We start from the raw sequence: 24,621 nt of genomic DNA, 5'->3' as shown, positions 1-24,621 counted from the left end.
TATTCCTAGAGTGGAGCTTAGGAAGCTGGTGACAAGACCTTGACACCAGTGCTCTGCAAGGGCAAGGGGCAGGCATCCAAAGACTTGTCAAGGTGACTGAGACCTTGTCACTGTGAGAGGGAGGAAAGTGCGGGTTTAACAAGATAACACTCATGCTTTACTACTCCAAGAAAAGTCTCCAGCACAGGCCTAGCCTTACGCTATTGAGTCTGCATGTCAGCACAGTGCAGCGTCAGTCAGCACAGCCATCTGTTGCTCCACACACAGGAATGGCGTCAGGACCTGCTGCCGACAACTGGGGTGCTCTCCTTACAGCATCTATCCCAGATGGTGAAGGAAAGGTCACAAGAGATGAGAATTCCTCAAAACTGTCACTCAGCTAGCCCACGCAAAGGTTACTGAAAACAGAGCAACCCAAGCTTTGAATGAACATGAACACTCATCCTCCTAAATCAGAGGTCAATTGCACAGTCCAAAACAAAAAGTAAAGAAATGGAAAACTGTGAAGAGAAGCAGACCAGAGGCAGCAAAGGCAGAAAACCCAAGTTTTGCATACCAGTGAAGATGATACTCCTCCATCTTGCATGCACTCAAGCCTTTAAACGTCAGAAAAGCCACAGAAAACATCTCAGCCTTCTGTCAGTCTTCACTACTATTTACAAGTGGTGTTGATCTTAAGCCATAAAGAATTTTGTTTACACTGATGTAACACTACACTCTTAGGTTGCCAGAAATGCAAAGAACATTGTAGCCAGAAAACAACAGTCAGCCAATACTGAGGTTGCATCTGCAAGAGCCCACAGATAGGTAGATAAGAAAACTACCTGTCAAATAAGGGTAAGAAGTTAAAAGCCTTCTTTTCAAGAGCTAATTAACAGAAGTATCCTATCAGCTTCATCTACAACATCACATGATACTGCATTAGAAAAGGGAATTTAGCTTATGGGGCATTTGGAGTGCCATTTATATAACTTTAACCCAAATAACAGACCAGACAGTCTTTCTGTCAGTCCAGTTGTTTTGTACTTCAGTAATGACTTTGAAGTGTGATGAGGGTTATGTGAAGCTTAAGCCTCTGGTTAGCCAAAAGCCACAACCACATATAGCCTGTGCTCTGAGTATCGGAGTAACACGGAAAGGTTGGGATTTAAACCTCCCGTGGATGCATCGCATAGCTGTAACTCTAATCCAGGAGCAAATGTAATCCGTCCTCAGCTCTCAAAGTCAGAAAAACTGGCTGAGTCGACACTCTCCCAGCCAACAGCTGTCCTCAAACCAGCCTCTGCTCAGTTTGCTGGCAGAGATACACCAAGCAGAAGGGACAGACCACTCAAAAACAAAGTAGAAGCAATGCAAACATGCAACCAGGCAGACTATGGCCTATTTCCACAGGCTGCTACCTTTCACTTTTTTTACTGCATCTCAGAAAATTCCTTGAGACTGTGTGTGGCAAAGAGAAGAATCTTCTACCAACCAAATCCTGTGTGCCTGTCTCTAGCAGTACTGCAGAGCCACAAACACAGGAGCACTGGTCAAAAGAGACCATTTGATGCAGCACTGTCCTCAACACAGGGCTACCATGAAGTCAGCTGTAGTCTTGAAAACCTCTAAAACACTAAGACACAATGACCTTGAGATAACATCTTCCAGTCCTGCACCAGCTTCTGAGTGAGGAAGCTTCTTTTAATATCTGTTTTAAGATCCCAAACCAACCAACTGCCCACTTGTAAAGCAGGGAGTTATTTTACGTGCAGCGCTGAGCTATGGGCTTCCATTCAAGCTTCACAAGGCTTCATTGACACACCTGAGTTTCTTCAGGATCTTCTGGATTCAAGGGCTACCATCTGCCACAGTGGCCACTCCCTCAAATTACACACTGTTATACAGCATAATAACTTATTACTCATCATAAAGGATAATTATCCTGCATGGCAAATATCTACTGCCACAAACGGTCTTTGTTGACAGAGGAACAGGCTTATCTGACCAGATACAGGGGTCAAGTAATGTTTTCCTTTCCCCTGCCCCAACAGTAGCTTTTGCCAGATTGTTTAAAGACACATGGTAAGGATGGCAAAGGGTTTTTCCACTTTCCCTGCCGCTCTCATCTCTCATAACAGGATGTCACCTCTGTCCATGTAAGCATCTCATCTGGTGGTTCCCAGGCTCTCTGGGCTGCAGCCTGCTGTCAAGACTGAAGCTGCCCTCCACAGCAGACGACATGCTGTTGTGAAATATTTGACCAAAAGATACACAAAAGGGATGTCTCACCAACGGTGAGACCACAGTCAAATCAGTCACACCCCAGGAATGAGGTGAGTGGAGGGCAACTAATCCTTTATTTGAGCTCCTGCCTAGGTCCTAAACTGTGTGGCATTTTCTGGCATGGGTTTATTAATGTGCCATGTCAAAAGCTTCCTTGAAGAAAGCACAGCAGAAGGTTTTTCCCCTTGTTGTATAATGTGCTTAGCAAATAGCACAGTTGAATTACTTTACATTCACTTATCACAGCAGCCTCTTTGTTCTAGTACCTTATGACTTTGAGATCAGGACAAACTCCATCAGTTAAGGAGCCTCATTAAAGTGATCTATTTCTCCTACAGAGGAGGAAAAATCTTAAGTTTCTGTGATGGAAGTTATCACTGAGAGTTTTAAATTGTGGAATACTTACATGTGGAACAGTAAGTTTCAAATCAAGAGTGTTATATGTGTGCACACACAGAAGCTTATACTGCCTGTGATAATTGGCACTGTTACAAAAGCAGATCTTTTGGTCAATGTCTGCAGAAACACTGCGCACAGCAGCCTGCCTAGTAAATGTTTCCCTGCAGCAGAGGTCTGTGCACAGAAGCATGACAGCTCACAGTTTCCCCTTGGTCCTAAGGAAAAGCCATGTCCTGTGGAAGCTCAAGAGGAATGCCATCAAAGTGGAGCCTCCTGAAACTCCAGGTGAGTGGGCAGAACAGCAACGAAGCCAGAACCCCATGTAATTCCTAGAGCACTTCCTACAATTTCAAGAGCATGAGTCATGACTTTATAGCAAACAGAACCCCTGCATTTGTCAGAGTGTTCAAACAAATAAAAAGCAAACAAATGAGAATTAGTGTCAGTCTCCAAGTGCCCGAATTTGATAAGGAATAGTACAGCACAGCTGAACAAGGCCAGGCAGAGCAGCATCATGCTGAAACACAACAGCACTGCCCAGGCACCTGCTCCCAGTGCCAGCACCAGGACCATGCTGGCCACATCCACCCTCCTGGGGTGACCCTATGGCAGGGCTCTATCTCCCTCACTGGGCAGCAGGACTGATCAAATGCCAGAGGTGATCACCCAGAAAACTCACCCCCATGCCATGTTGCCACCACACAGCAGCTCTCCTGCCTGTGTAATTTCAAGTTAATATCTCCATACACCACTCTCTGTGGACTTGCACATGCTTTACAGAGGCAGTGAGCGGTGATGGCCCAAACAGCCAGGGCATAGTCTGGCTGGCTGTCTCCTGCAGCTGCAGACAACATGGTCTGAGCAGTCACCACTCCTGCTCAGCAAGCTGTATTCAGCAGCTGGTTAAGTGAAGTCAATTTACTTGGCAGACAAGAAGCTCCCAGATTAACCTGGATCAGCTCTGGGTGCTGAGAAAGAGTAACAAGAAGCTAGCAGGAGATCTCAGGGACATGTGCTGCTTCTTCTTCACTGATCAGAATGTGCTTGAAGCCACAGAGAAGTGAGTGCACTCATCCAGCACTGTGTCAGAGACAAGGTGGGACAGACCCAGAGCAGCTACAGCTCCCAGCCACAGTCTACTCTGCTTAGACCACCTCATGTTTTAGTTCCTCATTTAGACATTTTACAGAGCAGGAATGCATACACGTTATAGAAGTGCTAATTATATAGTGTACAGGGCTCCTACTTCCCACTTAAGGACAGCATTAATGCATTATTCACTACTTAAGCATTTACTCTTCACTATTTGGATCATTCCTCTGGTTTTTGTTGTAGGCCCCCTTCCTCCTCCCCGTCCCCCCCGCCCCACAGTTTAGTCAAATAGCTCCTAGCTATAATATTGATTACAAATTGCAAGCCCTGGTTTTCAGAGGATTAATTATAGAGGCAGAGGAAAAACCTGGTGGATGACAAGTGGTAGTTTAGAAGCGCAGGACAGCAACAGGAAGTGTCAGAGTCTTCTTCTCAGCAAGGCCCTGTTAAGCAACAGAAGTCTGAGACTGTCTCTTTCTCAAAGGGCATCAAACAAATCCCCAAACACTGAACAGCTGCAGCTTAATCCTAAATGGCCATATGCTGTTTAAAAAATAAACCAAAAAAAAAAAAAATCAAACCGAAAGCAGAACACCTAAGAAATCACAAAGGCTGGGAGGATAGAAAGGGGCATTAATCTTATTTTAGAGCTCTTAATAAACACTGATGTCTGCAAACTGTTGCAACTGCTGCAGTGCACAGCCAGCATGCAGGTATGTAACCAGTTACAATACAAAGTTGTAGAAATGACTATTACATAAATTACAGAGGACTGCATCTATGGAGGAATTCTATTTAACCAGCCTGCTAGTATCCACTAAGAAAAAAAAGAAAAGTTTAAGGTCTAAAGAAAAGAGGACTTGTCATATCTGCTTTACCAGATGCATAATAGTGGACAATACATACGATTCTGCTGTGTCAGCTTTGTCACCAAAGGTTTTTCTTTAGAGAGGGTACAGGTTTACTTAAAAGTAAAATCCCGAATCCTTCTAATTTTAAAAGACTGTGAGCTTGTTGGGGATTTAAAAAAAAATCTTTTTAAAGCTCTTCAGAGAGCCATGGAAAGGAGATTTTGTTAAACACATGATTCTCAGCATCTTCTTATTTGTGCTACACAGTGTGTGCAGGACAAAGATTTAAGGCGCTTTGCCTGTGAGTGGATGCAGCCTGCCATGAGCTGCAGCAGTGTGCACTGCCTGAACTGAAATAACCCTGCACAGGCAGGGATCCAGCCAGACATCTTAGGGGTTACTAGGATTCACACTGAAAGAGAGGAAACACTGACTCTCACTCTCTCTCACTAATAAAAATAAAAATTGCCAAAGGCAGATGTCTCCACATGGTTAAATTCAGCTGGATAGTATTTGGTTGGGATTGCATTGCCACAGGACTGAATAAGAGGAAGTTCTCTTATCTCCCTTGGTTAAGCAAAACCAGCATGTCTTTTTTGCTTTACAGAGAAAAGAGAAAAATAGCATACACACGACACAGCCTCTGTACTACTGTAAGGGAAAGAAGTTCCTGATGTTATGCAAGTCCTAGCAGTGTAAGAAAGGTTAATGGAGTTTACTGAACTTTAATAGGGCATAACTCTAGCATACCTGCACAGCATCAAAAAGGTGATTTCACTCTTTTTCCTGTTTATTGCTCCATGACTCAAGGCTCAGAAAGGAGAAGGGGTTTGGAGGCAGAAGGCATTTCTCCTTTCCATTCACCTTGGCTTAGTATTGCAGTTTTTTGCAGATGTGCAGCACACGTTAAGAGCACTGAAGCTTCCAGACACATTAATCACTTCAGTGGGACTGATGTTGGTTTGCAGTCCAGGTGGCCAGGATATCCAGAGAGAAGGAAAGCTTCTACATCCACCTGTTCTTCTGATGAAGGGGAGTCCATGGAACAGCAGCTGGGAAGGTACAGTCCCCCATCAGGCTGGTTCCTCTCATACAAAATGCCAATCAGGCACTTGGGGCTTCGTGAATCTTAATCTACAGCTGTGGTCCCTTAGAGGCTCACCAGCTTCACTAGCCTAATCAATAAAATATTAAGCAAATTATAACCCTGCTGTGGCATATACATATAAGCCAGTAGAAAATCACAAACCACTTTCCCAATGCCTGAAACCACAATATTCAGGAAAAGACTGGCCATGTCATAGATGATGAAAAGAAAGCAGGTACAGCAGCATTCAGTCACTTTGCTGAATAAAAAAGGCGACTGCAAGATGGCAATTCTGGCATCTCAGTAAGGTCACCATGAAGTAGCACCATCCTTGGGGATAGGAGTATAAGGAAACATAAAAATGAGCCCTAATGGAGCAAAGAGGTCAGATGGGTCTCTGGGCGACACCATAGGTCATAGCCAACCTCTTACCAAGTCCACAGGATGCTCAGCAAGGCAATGATGACAAGATTGGGTGGTCTCACTTGGACAGTGCCAGATGTACAAATGACCATGTAGAGACACGGGAGGATGAGGAAAGAGGCAGTACCCTTGGGGAAGAAAGGCTACAGAGACTGCAGTCGTGCCTTCCTCTTTTAGGAGAACATCAGGAGGAGATGACAACATATGTTACATTATCTCATGACATAAGCACAGAGGAAAATGCTAAGGACAGCTTTCCCAGAAAAGTGGGGTAGAAGAAGGGAGCAGAAAGGAGAATTTTAAATTGTCCTTCTCTTCTTCAGAGAAAAGCACAAATAGTTCAGGCAAAAAAAAATGACTCATTTTAGTAGTCAGCATGGGCAGAAAAAGAGGCTGAGCTAACACTGGAACAGATCTTCAGCAGTGATGCTCCTCCCTTCATCCAAAAGGATGGCAGCGTGCTCTTCCCAGAGCCTGGGCCACTACAAAACCTCCCACCAGCTGAAGTTTGTTGACCACAGCCAGAGGCAGAGAGACAACCTGTTCTCCTGTTCTGATGAGCAAGCAGGGGCAACTTGTGCATGCACAGATACAAAGACAGTGTGCAAAGGGAGCTTCGTTACACCATGAGGCAGAACCAACACTTTGTTGGGATCAATCTACTCCCCCATCTGGCAGGAAAACATTAATTAGTCAACACTGCCACAAACCACCACTTCACAACCAGCTCTGCACTGAAGAAATCTCTCACAAGGCAAACCATCCAATTTCCTAAGTCAGCAAAGCCAGCATGCTGGGCTTTTGATTTCCTCTCTGCCCTGCCCCCATCCCAAAACACAATAACGCTTTAAAGCCCTCTTTCAAGAAGGGAAATACCCATCGTGTCTACAGGATGTGAGGTGAAAGGGATGTGGGTTAGCTGGAGGAGGTGGAGCAATGTGTCTCCGATGGCTGTGCCCTTTATGTCACACCAGGATGCGACCCACAGTGGCTCACAGTGGCAACCCATAGAATCAGAGAAATATTCAGGCTGGAAAAGACCTGCAAGATCACCAGCTCCAACCATTAACCTGACAGCACCAAGTCCACCACTAAACCCTGTCCCTAAGCACCACATCTACACATATTTTAAACAGCTCCAGGGTTGGCAACTCAACCCCTTCCATTGACAGCCAATTCCAATACTTGGCAATCCTTTCAGCAAAGAAATTTTTCCTAATATCCAATCTAAGATCATGCATATCATTGTGGGATTTGACTGATTACCCACCTCCCACTTTAGCTGTCCTATCTCCCAGGAACATAGCCTTTTCTACAGGACATGCTCTGAGAGATGAAAGCAAAAAGTGTGAGATTACAGATCACAGCAGACCTGCAAAATTGTTAAATGTAGCTCTAAGTTAATTCTGCTATTTTTTCAGAAACTATCTTCACCATTTTTTATTATTCCTAAGAGGCAAAACTTGAAAGTTAGAGCCTACCACTACAATGGAGGCTCCAACATCTACTTAGGGAATAGAAAGGACCCACCATAGATCCACCATTGATTTAGGGATCCCAGTAGTACTGGCTGGTGCTCATAGTTACAGGTGTTTCCAGGTTCTTGTCATTAGGAGAAAACCTGAAAAAAATTGCAGCTTCCCTCTCCTTAAATATCTCCTTCAGCATTCAAATACACACAGCTAGTAACATTGGAAGGAGCAGCAAAGTGAACAGTAGCACAGTCAGATGTATCAGAAGTTCTAATTTCACCCGAGCTTCTGACCTGCTAGAAGGCAGGAAAAGGTGACAGAACTCAGCTGGAATAAATTCCCTTTACTCTTCTTTCCCTTTGGACCTATGAATGCCTTGAGGGACGTGCAAAGTCTTCTGGAGCCACACCTTCAGGCCACCATCTTATAAATGACACAATCCAAATCTCCAAGGTCAAATCCCTGTCCTGAAAGATGCCCTTGTAAAGACATCTGAATATTTCCATTTATTCATTACCTTGTTCTCTCTCTCTCTCTGCTTGTATCTGGGTTTGGGGAAAAAAAAAAACCACTTCAGTAGAAAGCACCCTCCTCCCTGTCCCATTAACCTGCTTTTATTTCCCCAGGCTACCAGCACACAAAAAGAAACAGCAAACCAGGTGTGGATCAACCTCAGAGTGGCTGCAAGAAGGGGGATGGGGGGCTGGCATTTCTTCCTGCTGAAACACAGCCCCACTACTACTAAACATTTGTGCTCCTTGTTGGAAAGCCAGCAAGCAGATAAATGGAGCACAGCCACAAGCCAGCCTGGCTAGCCAGGCATCCTCCCTCACACAGCACAGAGCCAAAGGCTCATCCCACCATCACACCATGCAGCCGCCCTCTGCCTTGGCTCATCGCTAATTCAGGGTTACGCTATTCCCAGGAACCGCCGCTTGTGTTCCCGCGTGGAAAGCCAGCAAGGGAACATGCTAGCCTTCCGAAAAACCATGCTCTGGGAGAAGCAGGGGATTAGGAGGGAACAATGTCGGAGTGTCTTCAGTGAGCTGGAAGCAATCCCAGCTTCTAGCTGCACAATGACATGCAGGAAGGAGTTTTGAAAGCTTCTCAGTCACAGAGGACCCCTGCGTGCCAGGCTTGGAGACGTCTGGACATAAGAATGGCCTTTACAGCATAAGGATGCAAGAGGACTACAGAGCTCCCTATGCAGACCAGCTCTGGCCAAGGGGGGAACGGTGGCTCAAGTTTAGCTTTTCCTTTCTTGGCATTGGGTGCTAATTTTGTAGCCCAGATCCTTAACCTTATTTAGGTCAGGGGCTTCGGCACAAAACAGTCTTAGAAACACCAGACTTCTGTGGGAATGAGAAAGTCTGCTTTATGCAGACCCAGAGCTCTCCAAATATTGGAGCTGAAGTGCAAATGTATCTTGGAAAGGGATGACAGGAGGAAATCGTGCTTGATGGGATGCACATACTGGTGCAAAATTATGTCTTGTGCAGCTTTTGATATGATTTGCATGTTTTGTAACAAGATCCAAGGCAAACTCTTAACAAGCTCCAAGTCAAACAAGCTCTTAACAAACTACATGCAGGGCATGAAACAGGATTATGCAGATGCTCATGAAGATGTTCCCCATAGGTTCTCCCTGATGCCCTGGCCCCCCACTGCCATGCCCCGCATGCCTCCAGGTTGCCACTGATCTTCTCAAGCTTAAGCAGGTGGTAACACCCCAAAACCAGTGTTTTGGGGAAATGGTGAAGCTGGCAGCGCAGACACCCTCCGGGAAAAGGAGCAAGAACATTGAATGCTGAGCTCTGGTGACAATTTAATTTGATTCAATAGTGGACATAAGGCAACAAAGAGGGCACCAGTGATTCTTCTCAATGGTGTTTACAACCTACAGGTCTAAAACATCCATGGAGGAGAAACTATAAACCTTTAACAATGTTGATTCCACTCCTGTTTCTTGATTATTCTGACAAGGAAGTAATCATTGCTCCATGGAAATCATTACAGATTATTTGAAGAGGTGTGCCTCACACAGACTTTGTTAGGATGACTGACTGCCTCCTAAAGGTGTGCTATAAAAACAGCCTATAAAAACAATCAAACCAGTAATTTAATACCTATGGGCAATAACACAGTACTAAAATATATCTTGCCATTCATTGCACCCATAAGGCAAAATGCCAGTATGAAAAACAAGACATAAAAATAGGGTGACAGGGAAACATGCAGAAATATTTGATTGGATGAAGCACTCAGTAGGATGAAAAAAAGGGATAATCAAACTGTCCAAAATTTAACCACCAATTCAGTGGGAAAAACCTTCTAGATATGACAGTATTTCCAGGAACATCCCAGTTTTGTGGAGTAGACCTGGGAGGTGAAACTTGAGGCAAGCACAGGGAGTAATAAAAAGGGAAGCAACAATCTCTGTGCTTTTTTTGGATGCTGGATTCATGTTGTTGTATGACCCTTGCTCCTTGATAACATGAAATTGGCCTGCAGCAGATAAATACACAAGGAAATCTCATCTCCAGAAGAACTGAAGTTTTTAGACCATCATAGTTACATTCCTACTGAAAAACACACTTAGGTATGAGTTAAGTGAGTACACCCACTTTGAGCTGGTCTGGCTGTAGACTCCAAAAAAATAATCCAAAATATCTCACTAAGCACTCTAAAAACTGGGGCACAGGGAACCTTGTGTGGGCAACTCAGGCTTTCTCCTAATAATACCAGGGATTAGCCAAATCAATTTGGCACTGATGATGAATGACACCGCCATGACAAAGCTGATATTCCTCCAGTACTTTCTATTTTTAAGAGATATTCTGAACACAGTGCTGTGCTGAAGAGCTGCTAGACAAAAAAGATTCTTCTGATATAAATTCATCAGTCTCTCCTCACAGAGCTGACATCTCCAACACTATCTTCAGAAAGATAGGATGCATATGGAAGAGGAACCATAAACTGTCAGTGCAGCATGCACCCCCACAGCATAATCAGATAGGAAAAAATACTGAGTACTCACACTGCCAAGTGCCTAACGTACATACAAACTCCTTTAAAACAACTGCTCGAAGAAGTTAAAAATAATACCACAACCAACACATCAGGAAGATAACAATTTATTCCTCTGCAGAGCTTTTAGTACCTCCGAGGAACAAAAATAGAAAACATAAATACTTTTTTCCTTTAAAGCAGTGGTACAAGAGCCTCCTCTAATTGCAAGAATTCCTAACACCCTCAGACATAAAAGGCGAGGCTGCAGTTTTCAGGCAGCTTTTGCCTGAAACTTGATATATCTTAAAAGACACTGATTTTCAAACTGCCTGGCAAGAGACCTCAGCAGAGAAAGAAACGCTGCAGCAAATCTTGGAGCAAGGAGATGGCATTAGAATGATTTGGGGGAAGTATCACAGATGATCCAAGGAAACTGAAGTCCTCAGCCTTGTAGGTGAGAGATGATTTTATTCAACCCTCATGGTGTGAAAGCAAAGTCTTGATCAAGCAGCATTTGAGATAACTGGAAGTGTTCAAGGTATGGCAAGACTTGAACATACCAAAAAGCCAAGTAAAACCAGTGAAAAGGCTTTAGATTCAGGAGGGGTGGAAAGAGGATGTGGAAGGCGGACTCATGTTCAGGTTGCAAGAGCAAGCTTCAAATATAAGGCCGAAGATAGAAGCAAGTCTGAGGCAACTTCCTTTCAACCTATAGACAACCAACATACAGATATCTGCCCAGTTTCTTACTTTCAGTTTCTTTTTGCCAAATTTCAGAGCTCAGCTGGACAATATAGGTCACCATTATCCTTGCATCCAGCTCCTCAAAAAATCTGCTGCATACACACACACAGAAAAAAAAAAAGAGAAAAGGAAAAATGGATAGAGAAGCAAGTCAAACCTCAGCCAAGTCCAAGTGCTCTCAGTTTAAAATAGAAATGGGAAACACCACATCCTTGGAGGTGGCTTTTGCGCAGCTTCCATCCAGTAGCAATGTTTTCAGACTTTCACTGACAACGGCCCAGAGTCAACATTGTTGAAATAATCTATCTGTGTCTATATCCACCAGCTGATGACTGAAACTGTATCTTGTCCTTTAAGCCACGGCTTCCTTTTGCGCAGTGCTGCTTTGCACTAGAGAACTCAGAAGCAACAAAACCAAGACATTGTGGGGGTTTCTTGGTAACCAGTGGGTAATCTTCACCAAGAGATCCCTCTGGGATGTGCTGGAATCACCTCTGTGCTATCTGCCAGCAGTACCAACCCCTTTGCCCTCACCCAGGCCACACGCTGCTTATTGCTCAATGCCGTGTTTTTGGGAGAGCAGCCAACAGGGACGGCAGTGGGCAGCTGGTAGTCCCCATTAATTATGAAAGGGGACTGTAAACACAGCTATAGATAATGGAAAGAGCCATACAAAGGACTAGCAGGAAGATGTAGACAGCCAAAAATTGCACTGTCATTGCTGCCACAATCATAGGAAAACGGGCTGGTCAGAATAAAGGTTGCAAAGGGTAGTCAGGTACCATTGCAGTATTTTCTTGGTAACAGCATTTATTTTAGCTCTTAACTCACCAGCAGCTCTGGTGTTTTTGTGTATTGGGGCAGAATCTCTTGCAGACACAGTGTACTTCCTCTCCTGTGTACTGTGGTGCTGGTATGTGCCACCACCATCAGCCCCACATATCACAAGAGGGGAGCAACTCAAAGATCTCCCTAAGGCAATCCTTACAGAAAGGGACCCCATCATTGTGTCTGGTGGAAGAGCAGCATCTGCCCATATTAGCCTAAAATGGGATTATCACTGGAAATTTCCTGCCCTGTTAGAAGAGCAGACTGTTTTAAAACAAGTCATATGGGTTTTATCCTCCCTGGCAGGGGTTCACATTATTCCATGTTTCTGCCTGCTTAGAGGGAGAAAAAAAAAGAGGAGTAAGGCAGTAATTTAACATTCTACAGGCAATAGGTTTGACAGCAAACCCGAAGTCTTGCCCTTCATGTATGAAAGGAAAACTTGCCTGACAGTTCATTTTTCAACACCTAATTAAGACCTGCTTTTGACACAACACCCTGCAATTCAATGGCGTTGAGACGGAACCACACTTGGTCTTATTTATTTAAATAGAATAAATAAAGAAACCAAATATAAGGTTTCTAAGTTAACACCCAGTGTGTATCCAACAGCACACATTGCTTCCAGTTTGGCAGAAAGGTGGCTAACCTTTACTCCAGCCAAGCCTGAGCTAGAGACAGCGGGCACTGACCGGCAATTACCTCCAGTGAGCCTGGAGCAAGCCCTGGGCAGCCGAGCGCCTGCGCCTCCGCACCCGCAGGGCTGTGACCGACAGAGCGACACGGAAGCGGAGGGGAACAGCAGGGCTATAAATACCAGTGAGTGGAAGGATAAGTCTGAAGGCAAAAGCAGCAGCTCCTTTATTCCTCCCGCCCCGCGAAGCAGAGGGAACGGCGGCTCTGCAGGACTGGTGTGCAGCAAGCACGGGGGATTTGGGGCAGGAAGGCTGCCACTGCCTCACACAGCCAGAGCAGAGCTGATCAATTAGCTGTTCAGAAACTCATTAAAAACCCGTTCAGCTGTGAATGCCTTGGACAGCTGCTGTAGCTAAATTTGCACAGGAGATTGATCACATTACCTGAAACACCTCTAAAAACAGGGAGAAAAATAGCCACGCAGAAGGAAAAGGAAATTTTCTGGTTCCTCCTCATTATCAGTATCTGCAAGCCTACAGTAACAGCTGCTCCCAGGTATAGCTTTGCCCATTGGGATGTTCATCGCAAAGAGAAGAAGGGCATTACTGTGCTCTCCCCCCAGCTCCGTGACAGATATAGGGATAGAACAGACAGACAGCCTGCATGAGGCTCCCTTCCAGACATCCTCAGTCAGAGGGATTCCAATCCATTCTGCACAAGCAGGCTGCATTAATTCCACTACACTCACAGTGCATATCCAGTATCCACAGTGTTCTCAGCCATCCCTAGGACACGCAACAATATAACCCCTGATGTATTTTTCCATAGGAATCAATTGTCTTTTAAATTGTATTTTTATACACAGTTGAACTTTTGGAACATGCATGCACATGGGGCACATGCAGGGTAAACTTATTTCTCTTACTCACTGGCCTCTAATAATTTTACCACAGACACTGAAAATAACAGCTTGGTGCTGACACCGGGCTCCTTCCTGCACAACCCCCAGCAGCAGGGAGGGAAAGGAGGTCAGCAGCACTGAGCCTCCCCGCCGGTGACGGAGCGGTTTAAAACACTCGTGCCATTTGAAAATGTCACATGGTCTGATCAGGACATGGACATGCTGTATATGCCAGGGGTGAGATGAAACAGTTCATTGACAAAAAATATCCTTTTTTACCACAGCTGCGTATTCCCTTCATATTTATCTATCACTGATTGAAGCCCACCATGCTCTTGGCACCTTACAAGGCATTTTGGAATCCAGTGCGGAGCACCCAGGCCTGAGATGAGGGAGAGGACAAACATGAGAAAGGAGGTCTCTGGTACATCTCCCCCTCCCCTCAGCAAAGCCATCATGCACTTCTACTCTTTGATAAATCAGTGGGGATCACCAGCTATTACTCAAACAAAGCACAGTACCTCTGCAAAATAATAATGAAAAAAAAATCTGGAAGTGAAGAAGCTATTGTGTTTCTATTTTTAAGCACTGTTATTATTAATATGCCATGGTTCTTGTCTCCATCACCACACCATATAATAGTCTTAAGAAATTACTGCAGCATATTGTAATTATTTCAGTAAGGACACTGTGCTTCCATCTGTCAGCTTACACTTGCATTACAATGAAGAACAATGTGATTTAAAAATAAAGTTACACGCACGCTGTAATCCATGACCTATCACCTCTTCTCTCCTCATCCAGCCAAATCTTGAAATCATGTTCCCAAAGAAACACTAATTAGAAACTAAAGAAGCAGGGTCCTCCTAACAATGAAGCCATAGGAAGCACACTGAAGCTCAATTACATCAAGAAGGATGCAGCTAAATGTGAAAAAAAAACCTGTCCAAAATATCCCTGTGTAACACTGCTGGCGACCTGTGTCCACAGTGAGCTAGACCCAGCACTTGGTTGCAGAGACACTGTTTTCCTCTAGTAAACAGCAAGTGACCAAGTTTCTGCTCGCACCTTGTCAGGAACCAAGTAGCCCCTTGGTTCATCTTTCCAGTAAGAATTGGAAATGGTCCTATTACTCTTTTCAAAGAAAAAGTTAGAAAACCACCCTTCCTGCAGCTGTCCTGCAAGTTCCCAAACCACAGAAAAAAGTCACGAAGCATTCAATACTTCTGTTTAGAGGACAAAGCCCTGTGTGTGGGTACCTAGTCTGTCTCCTACAGCCGTGTGGCACAAGATTTCTGAGAAGTCAAGCAGAATGAAGTTATAGTCTTGTGGCCTCTGCTTGTGACTCAGGAACAGGCAGTACAGCACCAACTAATAATTCACCAATTTATTACCATAAATCAGCCAACCCACTTAATCTTTGCCACATGGAATAAAGCAAACCTTGCAGGATCTACAGGAATAAGCTGGCAGCTCTGGTTTACCAAAATACCTGCAATGTGCAACATTAATCCAGTGACACAAACTAACGCGTGCAAAATAGTCGAGCAGGCATGGATTGAAACTATGTGGCCATTAAGTGCTGCCAGATGTATCAATTAGACATGTTGGGAGAAAAGAATAATATATGAACCAGCTCTTTCCCCACTAATCTGTTTCATTTTAGCCAAGCTTTATGGCACAAGTAACAGTGGCAGGGCATGGTTATAATTTTAAAAAGGAGAAGAATAATGTTTATTTTAAATGGATAAACCAGCCTTTAACTATACTATTTTTCCAGCCACATTCTCAACTTCAAAGCAGATAAAAATGACTGGTTGGATACAGCTCTTGAATGTTCAGGAAACATGCTGAAACTGCAGTTGTGCAAAGTTAAAACAATGCCCAGATCTCCATTAAAAACAGAAAATCCCTGGAAAGGCTACCCAGGGGTAATTTCAAGGGCCTGTCCTACATTCCTGTGTCATGTCTGAGGAAGGAAAGCTGTGGGGGCTGTGGCAACAGAGACCAAGCAGGATCAAGGAGCTAGCTCAGTGCATTCACCCCTGAGATCTCCTGCAGAGCATGTGGCTCCAGATGCCTTCTCCAAGTGTCTGGACACAGCGATGGTGTTCACCCTTCAGAGTCTTGCTCCAAGTCCACCCACTGCTTTTGATCTCTCCTGCAAAGACCCAGGAGCTGCAATGTATCTCGAACAATCAGCCCACCTCCTTCAGGAGGAGTGGCGGTGCCCTTGTAGAGGGGCTCAGAACTGCATCCATATGAAGCAGAAGTTTGGAAATGGAATCCAATTAGAATATTTTTGATTAATTGATTAATTTAAATTTTTAATTATTTGATTAATTTAAAACTGACGTCACTTGCTTCCCCAGCAGCAGTCCTGAAAGGGGCTGGAACCCCTATCCAAGATGGGAGCAGTATCCCAGAGGAGTCCTAGCCCCTAGGGAGAGGGCAGTGCTCTTTAGCATTAAGCTTGGCAGCCTTCATGTGATTTTACACAGGCAAAGGAATGGGCCAAATCCTGAACAGGAGTAAATCAGTCGAGTTTCCTTTCACTGGAAAATACGTATCTCAGGGTCTAACCTGCTGCTTTCCCATGCCAGATGGTATGCAGAAGGCAGTTCAAGGCTCCCACTAATCTCCAGTAGGTAAAACATCATTGGTCTCAGGCAGGCGGAGGCAAAAAAAAAAACCAACAAAAAAGCCAATCCCCAAAACAACAGCTCTTCCAGCACCCCACTTTGTTGTCCTCTGAGGTATCAGAAATGGATATAAAGCCACCATTAATTTGCACTCATTTTTTCTACTGCTCATTAAAATCCCTTTGTGAAGTGCACATAAATGATATCATCTAACAATTCCTTTTTTTCCTTAAGTTTTCTCTGAAGTTGCAGGAGGCAGGATTTCCTCTCTATTACATAAGGAGAAGAGGGTGTATTTGTTCTTTTGCTGCTTAAGACTCATTAGCATGGTCAGGTTACTCGAGCCAGGCCCTCTTTCCTGATCTTTTCTTGCAGGGGAATTATTCTTGGCAAGGCTCCAGCTTAACCCAAAGGAGGGAAAACCACGTAGCTTTATAAAGAAAGAGATATAAAACAGATGCACCTCAGGACTTTGACCAACCACTGAGAGCTTCAGCAACAGCACAGAAACAACAAATACAAGCTGGTGATGAGCCTCTGAAGTGTGCAAGTACACCCATCGCTACTACCATGATAAATTACTATGACATCTGCTCTGTGAGGGTGCAATCTTTTTCCATCATCTTGATGGGAAACCCAACACAATCCTGGAAGCAAGGTACCACACCATACCCCTTCCCAAGCAAATTAATAAGCCCCAGTAGCAAAGAGCTGCCCCTTGTTCCAGACTAAGAGACCAGAGAGGAAAGTAAAAGCCCCACCCTGTTATTTAGCATAGGGGAACAATCAGAAAAGTGGTTCTCCTGCCTCCAGCACCTAGTGCAGGGGCCTGAACAAGATTAAGTTTTCCTCCTATCTTAATAGGAAGAGACTGCTTCAGAGGTTGGCTCAGAAACTTCTCTTTTTATTGGGTGACAAGAGGATGTGCTTAAGGTCTCCTGGGGTAGGTAAGGCTAAGAAGAGGAACTTTCAAGCATGGTGGCATAGCAAGGGTTACCCAGGGCCTGCCTGTCCTCCCCGGAAGAAATTTTGGGCTGAGGTTTACCTACTGTTCCCCCAGCTAGAACACTGATTTCAGCCCCAGACACAGAAATTGAGATTAATTTCTTGTCTTTGAGAGACCGCTATGCATCTAACCAAACTGAAAACAGCTCACCAGTTACAAACTTTGGGAAGGAAAAAGAACTGGCATGTTCCTAAGGCTTCCTGTCCAGGCCAAAGAGAAAAAAAAAACCACCTGTGCTAAGTGAAAAGTTTATACTGCTATTTGTATTTGTTACTATATAGACATGTAAGTTATAACTTTTTTATAGTGAAAAGAGTCAATCACTGGAACAACCTCCTAGAGGTTTTCAAACCTCTAGCCTGGGTGATTGGACACAAGGATAGATAATCTCATCCAGGTTCCCTTTCCCAGGAAAGGCTGGGTCAGATGATATTCTGAGGTCACTTTCAACCTGAGCCCTTCTGTGGTTCTGCAGTTTTTGCGACAAGTGCTAAGGCTTTATTACTTACACTTTTTGCATGTAGAAGATGTAACCACACCAAGAAGCTGCCCAAAGAAAGCAGCAGAAGGAAACAACAGCTTGAACTGCTTGACATCTGAAAGGAAGCAGAGCTGGGCTCTGTGGACCTTAGGACCCACCATCTTCTTGACACACGGTCCTCCTCCTTTAGATAGAGTACAAGTTCTGGCCTTCAAACCCTCTGTCAATTTTCATTCAGTCAACTGCAAAGTGTGCTTCCAAGGAAAAAAAAAAAGTTCAGAGGTCTTCACAAAGTTACTGCTCAGTATTATAAAGCACCATGAAAACCAGTTGGAAAACCTTCACTGAAAACCATGCTGGGGAAGGTGCACAGCTGATCACTGCCCCTGGCTACTTGCAGACTTTGAAGCACACAGCCAAACTGCAGTTTGCACCTCTAAGGTGCCCTGTCTGTCAGTCCGTGTTACACAAACCTGCCCCACACTTCTTCATGGGATCACCCAACTGGCACCCTGACAGCCAGAGAAAGCAGTCACAGGGTGTCACAGGAGCCACGAGCTCAGTTTATGGCAAGGAGCGACAGGTCTGAGGCAGGTATGGATAAGGAGTAGCAAAAGTACCTTTCCCTATGGACCTGGGGTATGGGGCAGTTCTGGGGCACCTCCACCGTCCTTGTCCAGAGAAAACATCCTCTGGAGTTGGAAACATGGAGCTACTTATTCTCCACAAAAACACTCACTGCCTTTGACCTGAACTTGCCCTTTTAACCATGCTACTCTTACCCCACATTTTTTTTTTTTTTTTTTTTTGGTGAGAAGAAGCAGTTGGTTCCCCCAATCCCCCTGAGAATGTGGAGGACATGGAGGTCAGATAGAGGGGATGACCTGCATCCCCAGAGACAGGCCAACCGACTCTTTGTCAATAAATCCCAGATTTTCTGAACAACACCTGCAAGAAACACTGCAGGTTTGGGCAAACTCACCCCAGACTTGATACTTCAATCCAATTATGTGTCATGCTCGCCTCCTCGTTCATCATGTTAAGCTCTTCTAAAATTACCCTCTAGTCCTCTGAATGAAAACACCTCGCTCCTTCACTTCAAACACTGTGATAAACATAGATCCTTGTAATATGAGAAAAGAGGGTGAGGACCTTGCTGTATTTCATTATTTTTGCACTACAGCAATGAATTTCAAAATAGCTTAGCAGTAGTAGTCATGCTTACTGATTTAGTGTACATTCCCTTCACTGCTCTCCAGAAATTTAGCACTTCTGGGAACAAGCATGAGACTTTGAATTAAGTTCTTTTTTTTCCTCTCCTCCCTTCAGCAGGTTGCAATATGACATTTTCTTGCTTTTTGTTTGGTTTGAATGAAAGTCTGGCCCTCTTTCCTTCCTACACAACTGTTCCCTCAATGCAAAGGGCTGGAAGACAGGAGGAGCACAGCCTTCTAGCCTCACCTGGAAAGAAGCAGTACTTTTCCCTGTGGTTAACACCTGAAAGAACAACCCCAAGGGGTTTTAAAGCTACTTGCTGTGACCAGGTCATGAAAACACAAAAAAACTCCAACCAACAAATTTTTAAAAAGCAAACCCCAAAGCAAGCCTTTTAACTGGCATAAAAGTCCTGAATACATAAAATTTAGATTCTTTGCTTCTCTTTACACAGTTTTAGTAATCTTCTTGACTTGCTGTTCTTTATTTCTGGACTTAAGAAACAAGGTGAGGCAGCTCCTCCAGCTGTAACAAGACAGTACTCCAACTCCTGAGGGCATCCTGGACTACCTGACACCAGCTCTGACTGTAAGGAACCAGCATGAAGGAGCACACTTATTCCTGCACATCAGGGCAGCAGCAAGCAGGTGCCCATTAGCACAGCTCACAAGAGCACCTACTGCCAGGCCAAAGAGCCTCCAGATCCACCTCCAGCTTGGGTCATAGCTGGAGACTTGAGCAACACATGTGGGACACCCACAGAGCACCTTGAAAACACACCCATGGATTTTGTGAGGCTGAAAGCTGATGAGCCCTGTGCAGTGATATATTCTTGCTTGGAGAAGCAAGAGGTGAATTTCTCCAGCTGACTGTCTACTGGAGTTGATTTACCTAGGCAAAGATTAATTTGCAAGGCATTCTGTCCATTCCCAGGGTACACAACCTGAGCTGGGAGTGAGACCACAGAGCTCAGAAGCAGAATGAAGGCAGTTTCTGACCTCAGCTGAGGCTGTTTTACAGCTACAAAGCTCCTCTGGCCCCATCAATGCTCACACAAGCAAGAGGAAATTCCTCCCTGAGTTGCTGAGTATGGTTTTTCCCAACATATACATTTTTCCTGCATAGTGCTGCTTTTTTCTGTTCCCACATTTATTTTCCCACGAAAGTTTTGCAGGCTTGTCTGTGGAAGCACTTTGCTCTCATTTCTTTCCAGCTTCTCACGTTATCACAAATTGGATCAACTACAGAAAACAATTGCATCGTACTCACCCTGTGTGATTGATGACACAGATATGTGCAATAAAACAGAACAAAAACAAGCACTTCTACCAGGCTCCTCTGAAACTTCAAAGTATCCAGGAGACATTTTACAGCACCCAGCACAACTAAGTGCCTGTTGGCTAAGCTGCTTAGAAACTAAGCACCATGCAGTCTAAGGGCAAAAATCAAACAAATTTCTAGGGCCACACTGCATGCAGAGCGGCCAGCTTGGGCTAAGGCAGCTTTATTTTATAAGCACTACATCTTCCTGGCTTTTGTAATAGGTGGGCCATCTTGTTTGGAGCTTTTCCCCCCAAAATGCTCAAGTTGCAGAAGTGACAGTTAGCACTTTAGTGGAGGAGGTCCTTAAAAATCCCTTGTATATGTATATAAAAATATAAATAATTATTAGAATTATTCTGAGACTAGAGATAATCTGAGTTTCTATCCCCAGCAGCTCCACTCCAGCTGCTTACCAAAAAAAAAACCCCCAAAAAACAACAACAAAAAAAAAAAAAAAAAAAAAAGAGAGAAAGTGCAGACAAAGGGGGAAGCACAGGATACCTGAACTAGTGAAGCAGAATATTGACAGATGTTAGGCTGAAGCCATCAGTGTAACACCTCAATAATCCTGCTGGTCTACCATCTTCATTTTGGGTATCAAACAGTGGTGGCTGTGAGATGACAGATGTTTCCTATGTGGGAGCACCGGGCTCCCAAGCAGCGCACAGCAGAGGTATCCCTGGCCACAAATACTGTACTGCAGCACAGGATTTCATATCACTGTCACCATCCTGCTCGCATGCCTGACCTCTGCAACCTCACCAACAAGAGCTGTTATTCAGCGTATTATTGGAAAAGGACAGAGATAACAGTTCATGAACACTTCCCCTCCCCACAACATCCCTTTTGCAGAAGCCTAAGAGTCCCCTGCCCCTATTCATTTCCTGCTGGAAGTCTGAGTCGCAGCCAGAGAGAAAAGTAACTTTACCTCTGTTGTAAACTAAATGCCAGATCAGCTGGGACAGATTTGACACATGAAAAGGAAAGGGCTAGAGTTATTTCAAAATGCTTATTGCAATCTACAATAAAACAATTTCTGTGTCCAGCAGAAAGTTTAGTAAGACCATCATCCCCAGCACCCTTGACCAATTACATATAAAAAACAAAACCAAAACTCCCAGCTTTGCATTAACACCTGAAGCACAATCCTGTTTGCCACACCACCAAGTGCTCAGTGCAGTCAGGGAACAAAGCCTGGCACAAGGACAGCACAGTTTCCCCAGGCAGGTGCTCCATGTCTCACATCCCCAGGGATGAGCAGTCCCTCCAGCTCAGGAGATGCCCCATGACCACTCATTAACAAGCTGTGTCACCCTTGCGGGACGAGCTGTGGCATTCCACACCTGTTACACAGCCCTTCTCCTGCTACTGCCCCCCAGCTTCTGGCAGGAAAGGCAGCTCTCCATGACATGTTCAAAAGGCTCTTAATGGAGAAACAATCCTTGACCAACCATTAACAGGCCTAAGGCAACCGTGACAGCCCAGTCTCCCCTGCACAGCTGTGTGTACACACACACCCCTCCTCAGGAGCTCCACTGCCTATGGAGGGTTACAGCAGCTTTATGGAGGGACAGCCACTACAGTCACAGCATTGTGACTCAAACACCATTTCATGCAAGAAGTGGGAAACACTTAGTAATCCCGGGAAGGAGTCAGTCCCACTAGAATCACAACAAGACTCTACAGTGCCCAAAACTCAAAGGCATGAGCCTACAATCCTGCATGGAGCTAAGCCTGCAGGTCAGGTGCTACCTCTTACCTGTTCTCCAGCAGCGTCATGCACACGACTTCCCGCACACCTGGGTTGTTGGCCTTCTCCATGGAGCAGCTTTGCAGGTTCCACGTAGCCACCCTGAAGACGGGTCTGCCATCTCTCACCCCCCCAAACATCTCCACAGAGGGGCGAGTGGATATGATCTGGGTTGGACCCCCGGGAGGAAAGTCCAAGTCCTCACTCTGGAGGCTTAGAGAGGTGGGGCTGGGGTGAGGCTTGGCCATGAAGCTGAGGCCACCATTGGTATTTGTTGAAGGGGGCCTGGAACGATCTGCAAAAATCTGGTGCCTGATTTTGTCCAGAAAGGAGGAATTGATGCAGTCCATCCTCACCAGGTCCTCGATACTTTTGAAGGGCCCGTGCTCTTTACGGTAGTCCACAATGCTGTTGGCGATCTTCTCAGTGATGCCACGGATGCTCATGAGCTGTGCCGGGGTGGCCGTATTGATGTTGATCTTGGTGGCGGACAGGTGGTGCTCAGAGGCCGGGTCTTTACGCACGGAGCTGGGCGAGTGCTGCGCCGAGCTGCCCTTGCTGCTCACGCAGATCTCGAACTTCACCTGCTCCAGCTTGGCCGCCCCCACCCCGCTCACCAGCGCCAGGTCTTCCACTTTCTTGAAGCCGCCGATGTACTCGCGGTACTCCACGATGTTCTGGGCCACCACTCGGGTGACCCCGGGCAGGGTCATCAGCTCCTCCTCCGTGGCCGTGTTGATGTTGAGCCTCTCCTGGTTGACGAGGATGTTGCTGAAGTTGCACGCCGCGCTGAACTTGCGGCTGTGGCACAGGTCGGCCGGGTCGCGGGGGATGGAGCGGTGGCAGCCCAGGCTGCCCCCCATCTCACCGCCGCCACGGGCCGCTGCCGGAGCCGGGGGAGCGGGCGCGGGGCGCTGCCGGGGCTGCCCGCCCGCCGCTCATGGACCTCCGCGGGAGCCGGCGCGGACCGGGCGGCGGCGGGGCAGCTGCGGACAGACCCCGCTCCGCCACACTCGCCCGGTCAGCGGAACCCTGCGCCCCGCCGAGGGGCCCCCGCGCCTTTCCTCGTTCTCCTCCTCCTCCTCCTCCTCCTCCTCCTCCTCCTCCTCTCCTCCCTCCTCGGGCACCGCCGCTCTCCGGCGCAGGAGGAGCCTCCGCAGCCGCTGCCCGCCCGGCCCCGCTCCGGCCCCGGCGCTCGCAGCCGCCGCTGCCCCGCGCCCCGCCGGCGGTAGTAGTAGCTCTGCGGGAGCCCCCGCCCTCGGCCGGGCGAGGCGGGGCCGCCGCCGCCGCCACCGCCCCCCGGGCGTCACCCGCGCCGCGCCCGCCCCCGCCCGGGCACCGCGGGGACCGGCCCGGGCAAGGCGGGGAGCGGCGCCGCCGCCACTCCCCACGGAGGGATCCCGGCCCCGGCAGGGGTATCAGAGGAGGAGGAAGGTTGACCTCCTCCTCCTTCCCGCCCGGGCACAGGGGGAACTAAGAACGTCCCCAGCGTTGTCGCCTGGCCGCTGAGGGCAGGCTTTTCCCGTCCCCAGGTCTCAGGTGTTTAGACGCTGCCTGCAGTATTTCTGTCCCAGAAGTTCCCTGGGCTCGTCTCTCTGCATCTGGTGGGGCATAGGTGTGTTTTCAGACCTCATGAAAGCCTCATCTGTCATCTCCACTGGTTTTGTGCTCTTGCAGGCACTATGCTTTTATACATCGGGGTAAAGCCTGCATTTTCTCCTTTCCTTTTTTTTTTTTTTTTTTTAACATCTCAAGCAATTACAAGACTGCTGAACACACTGAAACTCCCCACCCACAGAATGATGTTTTTGGACACGTTAGGTCCAAAATATACTAGGTCTGCCTCAGCCGGGGTGGTGGTCTGCATCATGCCTAGCCCTTCCCTGAGAGTAACATCATTCTGCACCGAAATCGTGGCTGTGTATTGCCCATGTGCCTCAGCTGGATTTAACACAGTTTGTTCGTGTGCTGAGAGCCACAGCAGTCCACCACATCCCATTTTTGGGGAAGCCACTGAAATATTTACCCAGTTTCTACTGCATCCAGTCCCATGCTGCACTGTCTGCAATGTTATCTGTAGCCAAATTAGCTCATTTGAAACTAGCTTGACTGTGCCCACACAGGAGTGACTGCAATGTCAATGAATCGAAATATAATGGGTGGGTGTAATTGAAAGGAAGGGGGAGCTGAAAGAAAGAGCAAACATATGATTGCAGATGCCAGCTATGTGCCCTGATGCTGCCTTGTGCTGACTGTCTCTCTCTATGTATTTCTTTTAGCTGCATAGAATATGGTACACATGTATTTTCAACATCAACACTCGTGGTTGGCCCTCTAATGAAAATGAAACCACTTGCAGTAGCAGCTTGTACATGTATTTTTCATGGCATTTTTAATGGAAATTGGCATTTTTAATGGCAATTATTTGCATCCACCTGAAATAAAAACTTACATTTATTCCAGCTTCTTGGCAAAGGACAATGTGCTTAAGGGAGTG

At 46.1% G+C, this 24,621-nt stretch overlaps 1 protein-coding gene across 1 annotated transcript in view; it reads right to left on the bottom strand.

Annotated features, from left to right (window-relative positions):
* Positions 1–23,206, bottom strand: part of EEPD1 (endonuclease/exonuclease/phosphatase family domain containing 1) — a 64,414-nt gene extending 41,208 nt beyond the window's left edge. The window contains exon 1 of the mRNA XM_030943557.1: positions 22,134–23,206. Within this exon, the coding sequence (XP_030799417.1) occupies positions 22,134–22,987 (854 nt within the window). The 5' untranslated portion in view covers positions 22,988–23,206. The remainder of the gene's footprint in view (positions 1–22,133) is intronic.
* Between the last annotated feature and the right edge of the window lie 1,415 nt (positions 23,207–24,621).

Source organism: Camarhynchus parvulus, chromosome 2 (assembly GCF_901933205.1).
Source record: "Camarhynchus parvulus chromosome 2, STF_HiC, whole genome shotgun sequence".
NCBI lineage: Eukaryota > Metazoa > Chordata > Aves > Passeriformes > Thraupidae > Camarhynchus > Camarhynchus parvulus.
Note: the sequence above shows the minus strand (reverse complement) of the source record. Positions and strands in the feature narration are given on the sequence as shown.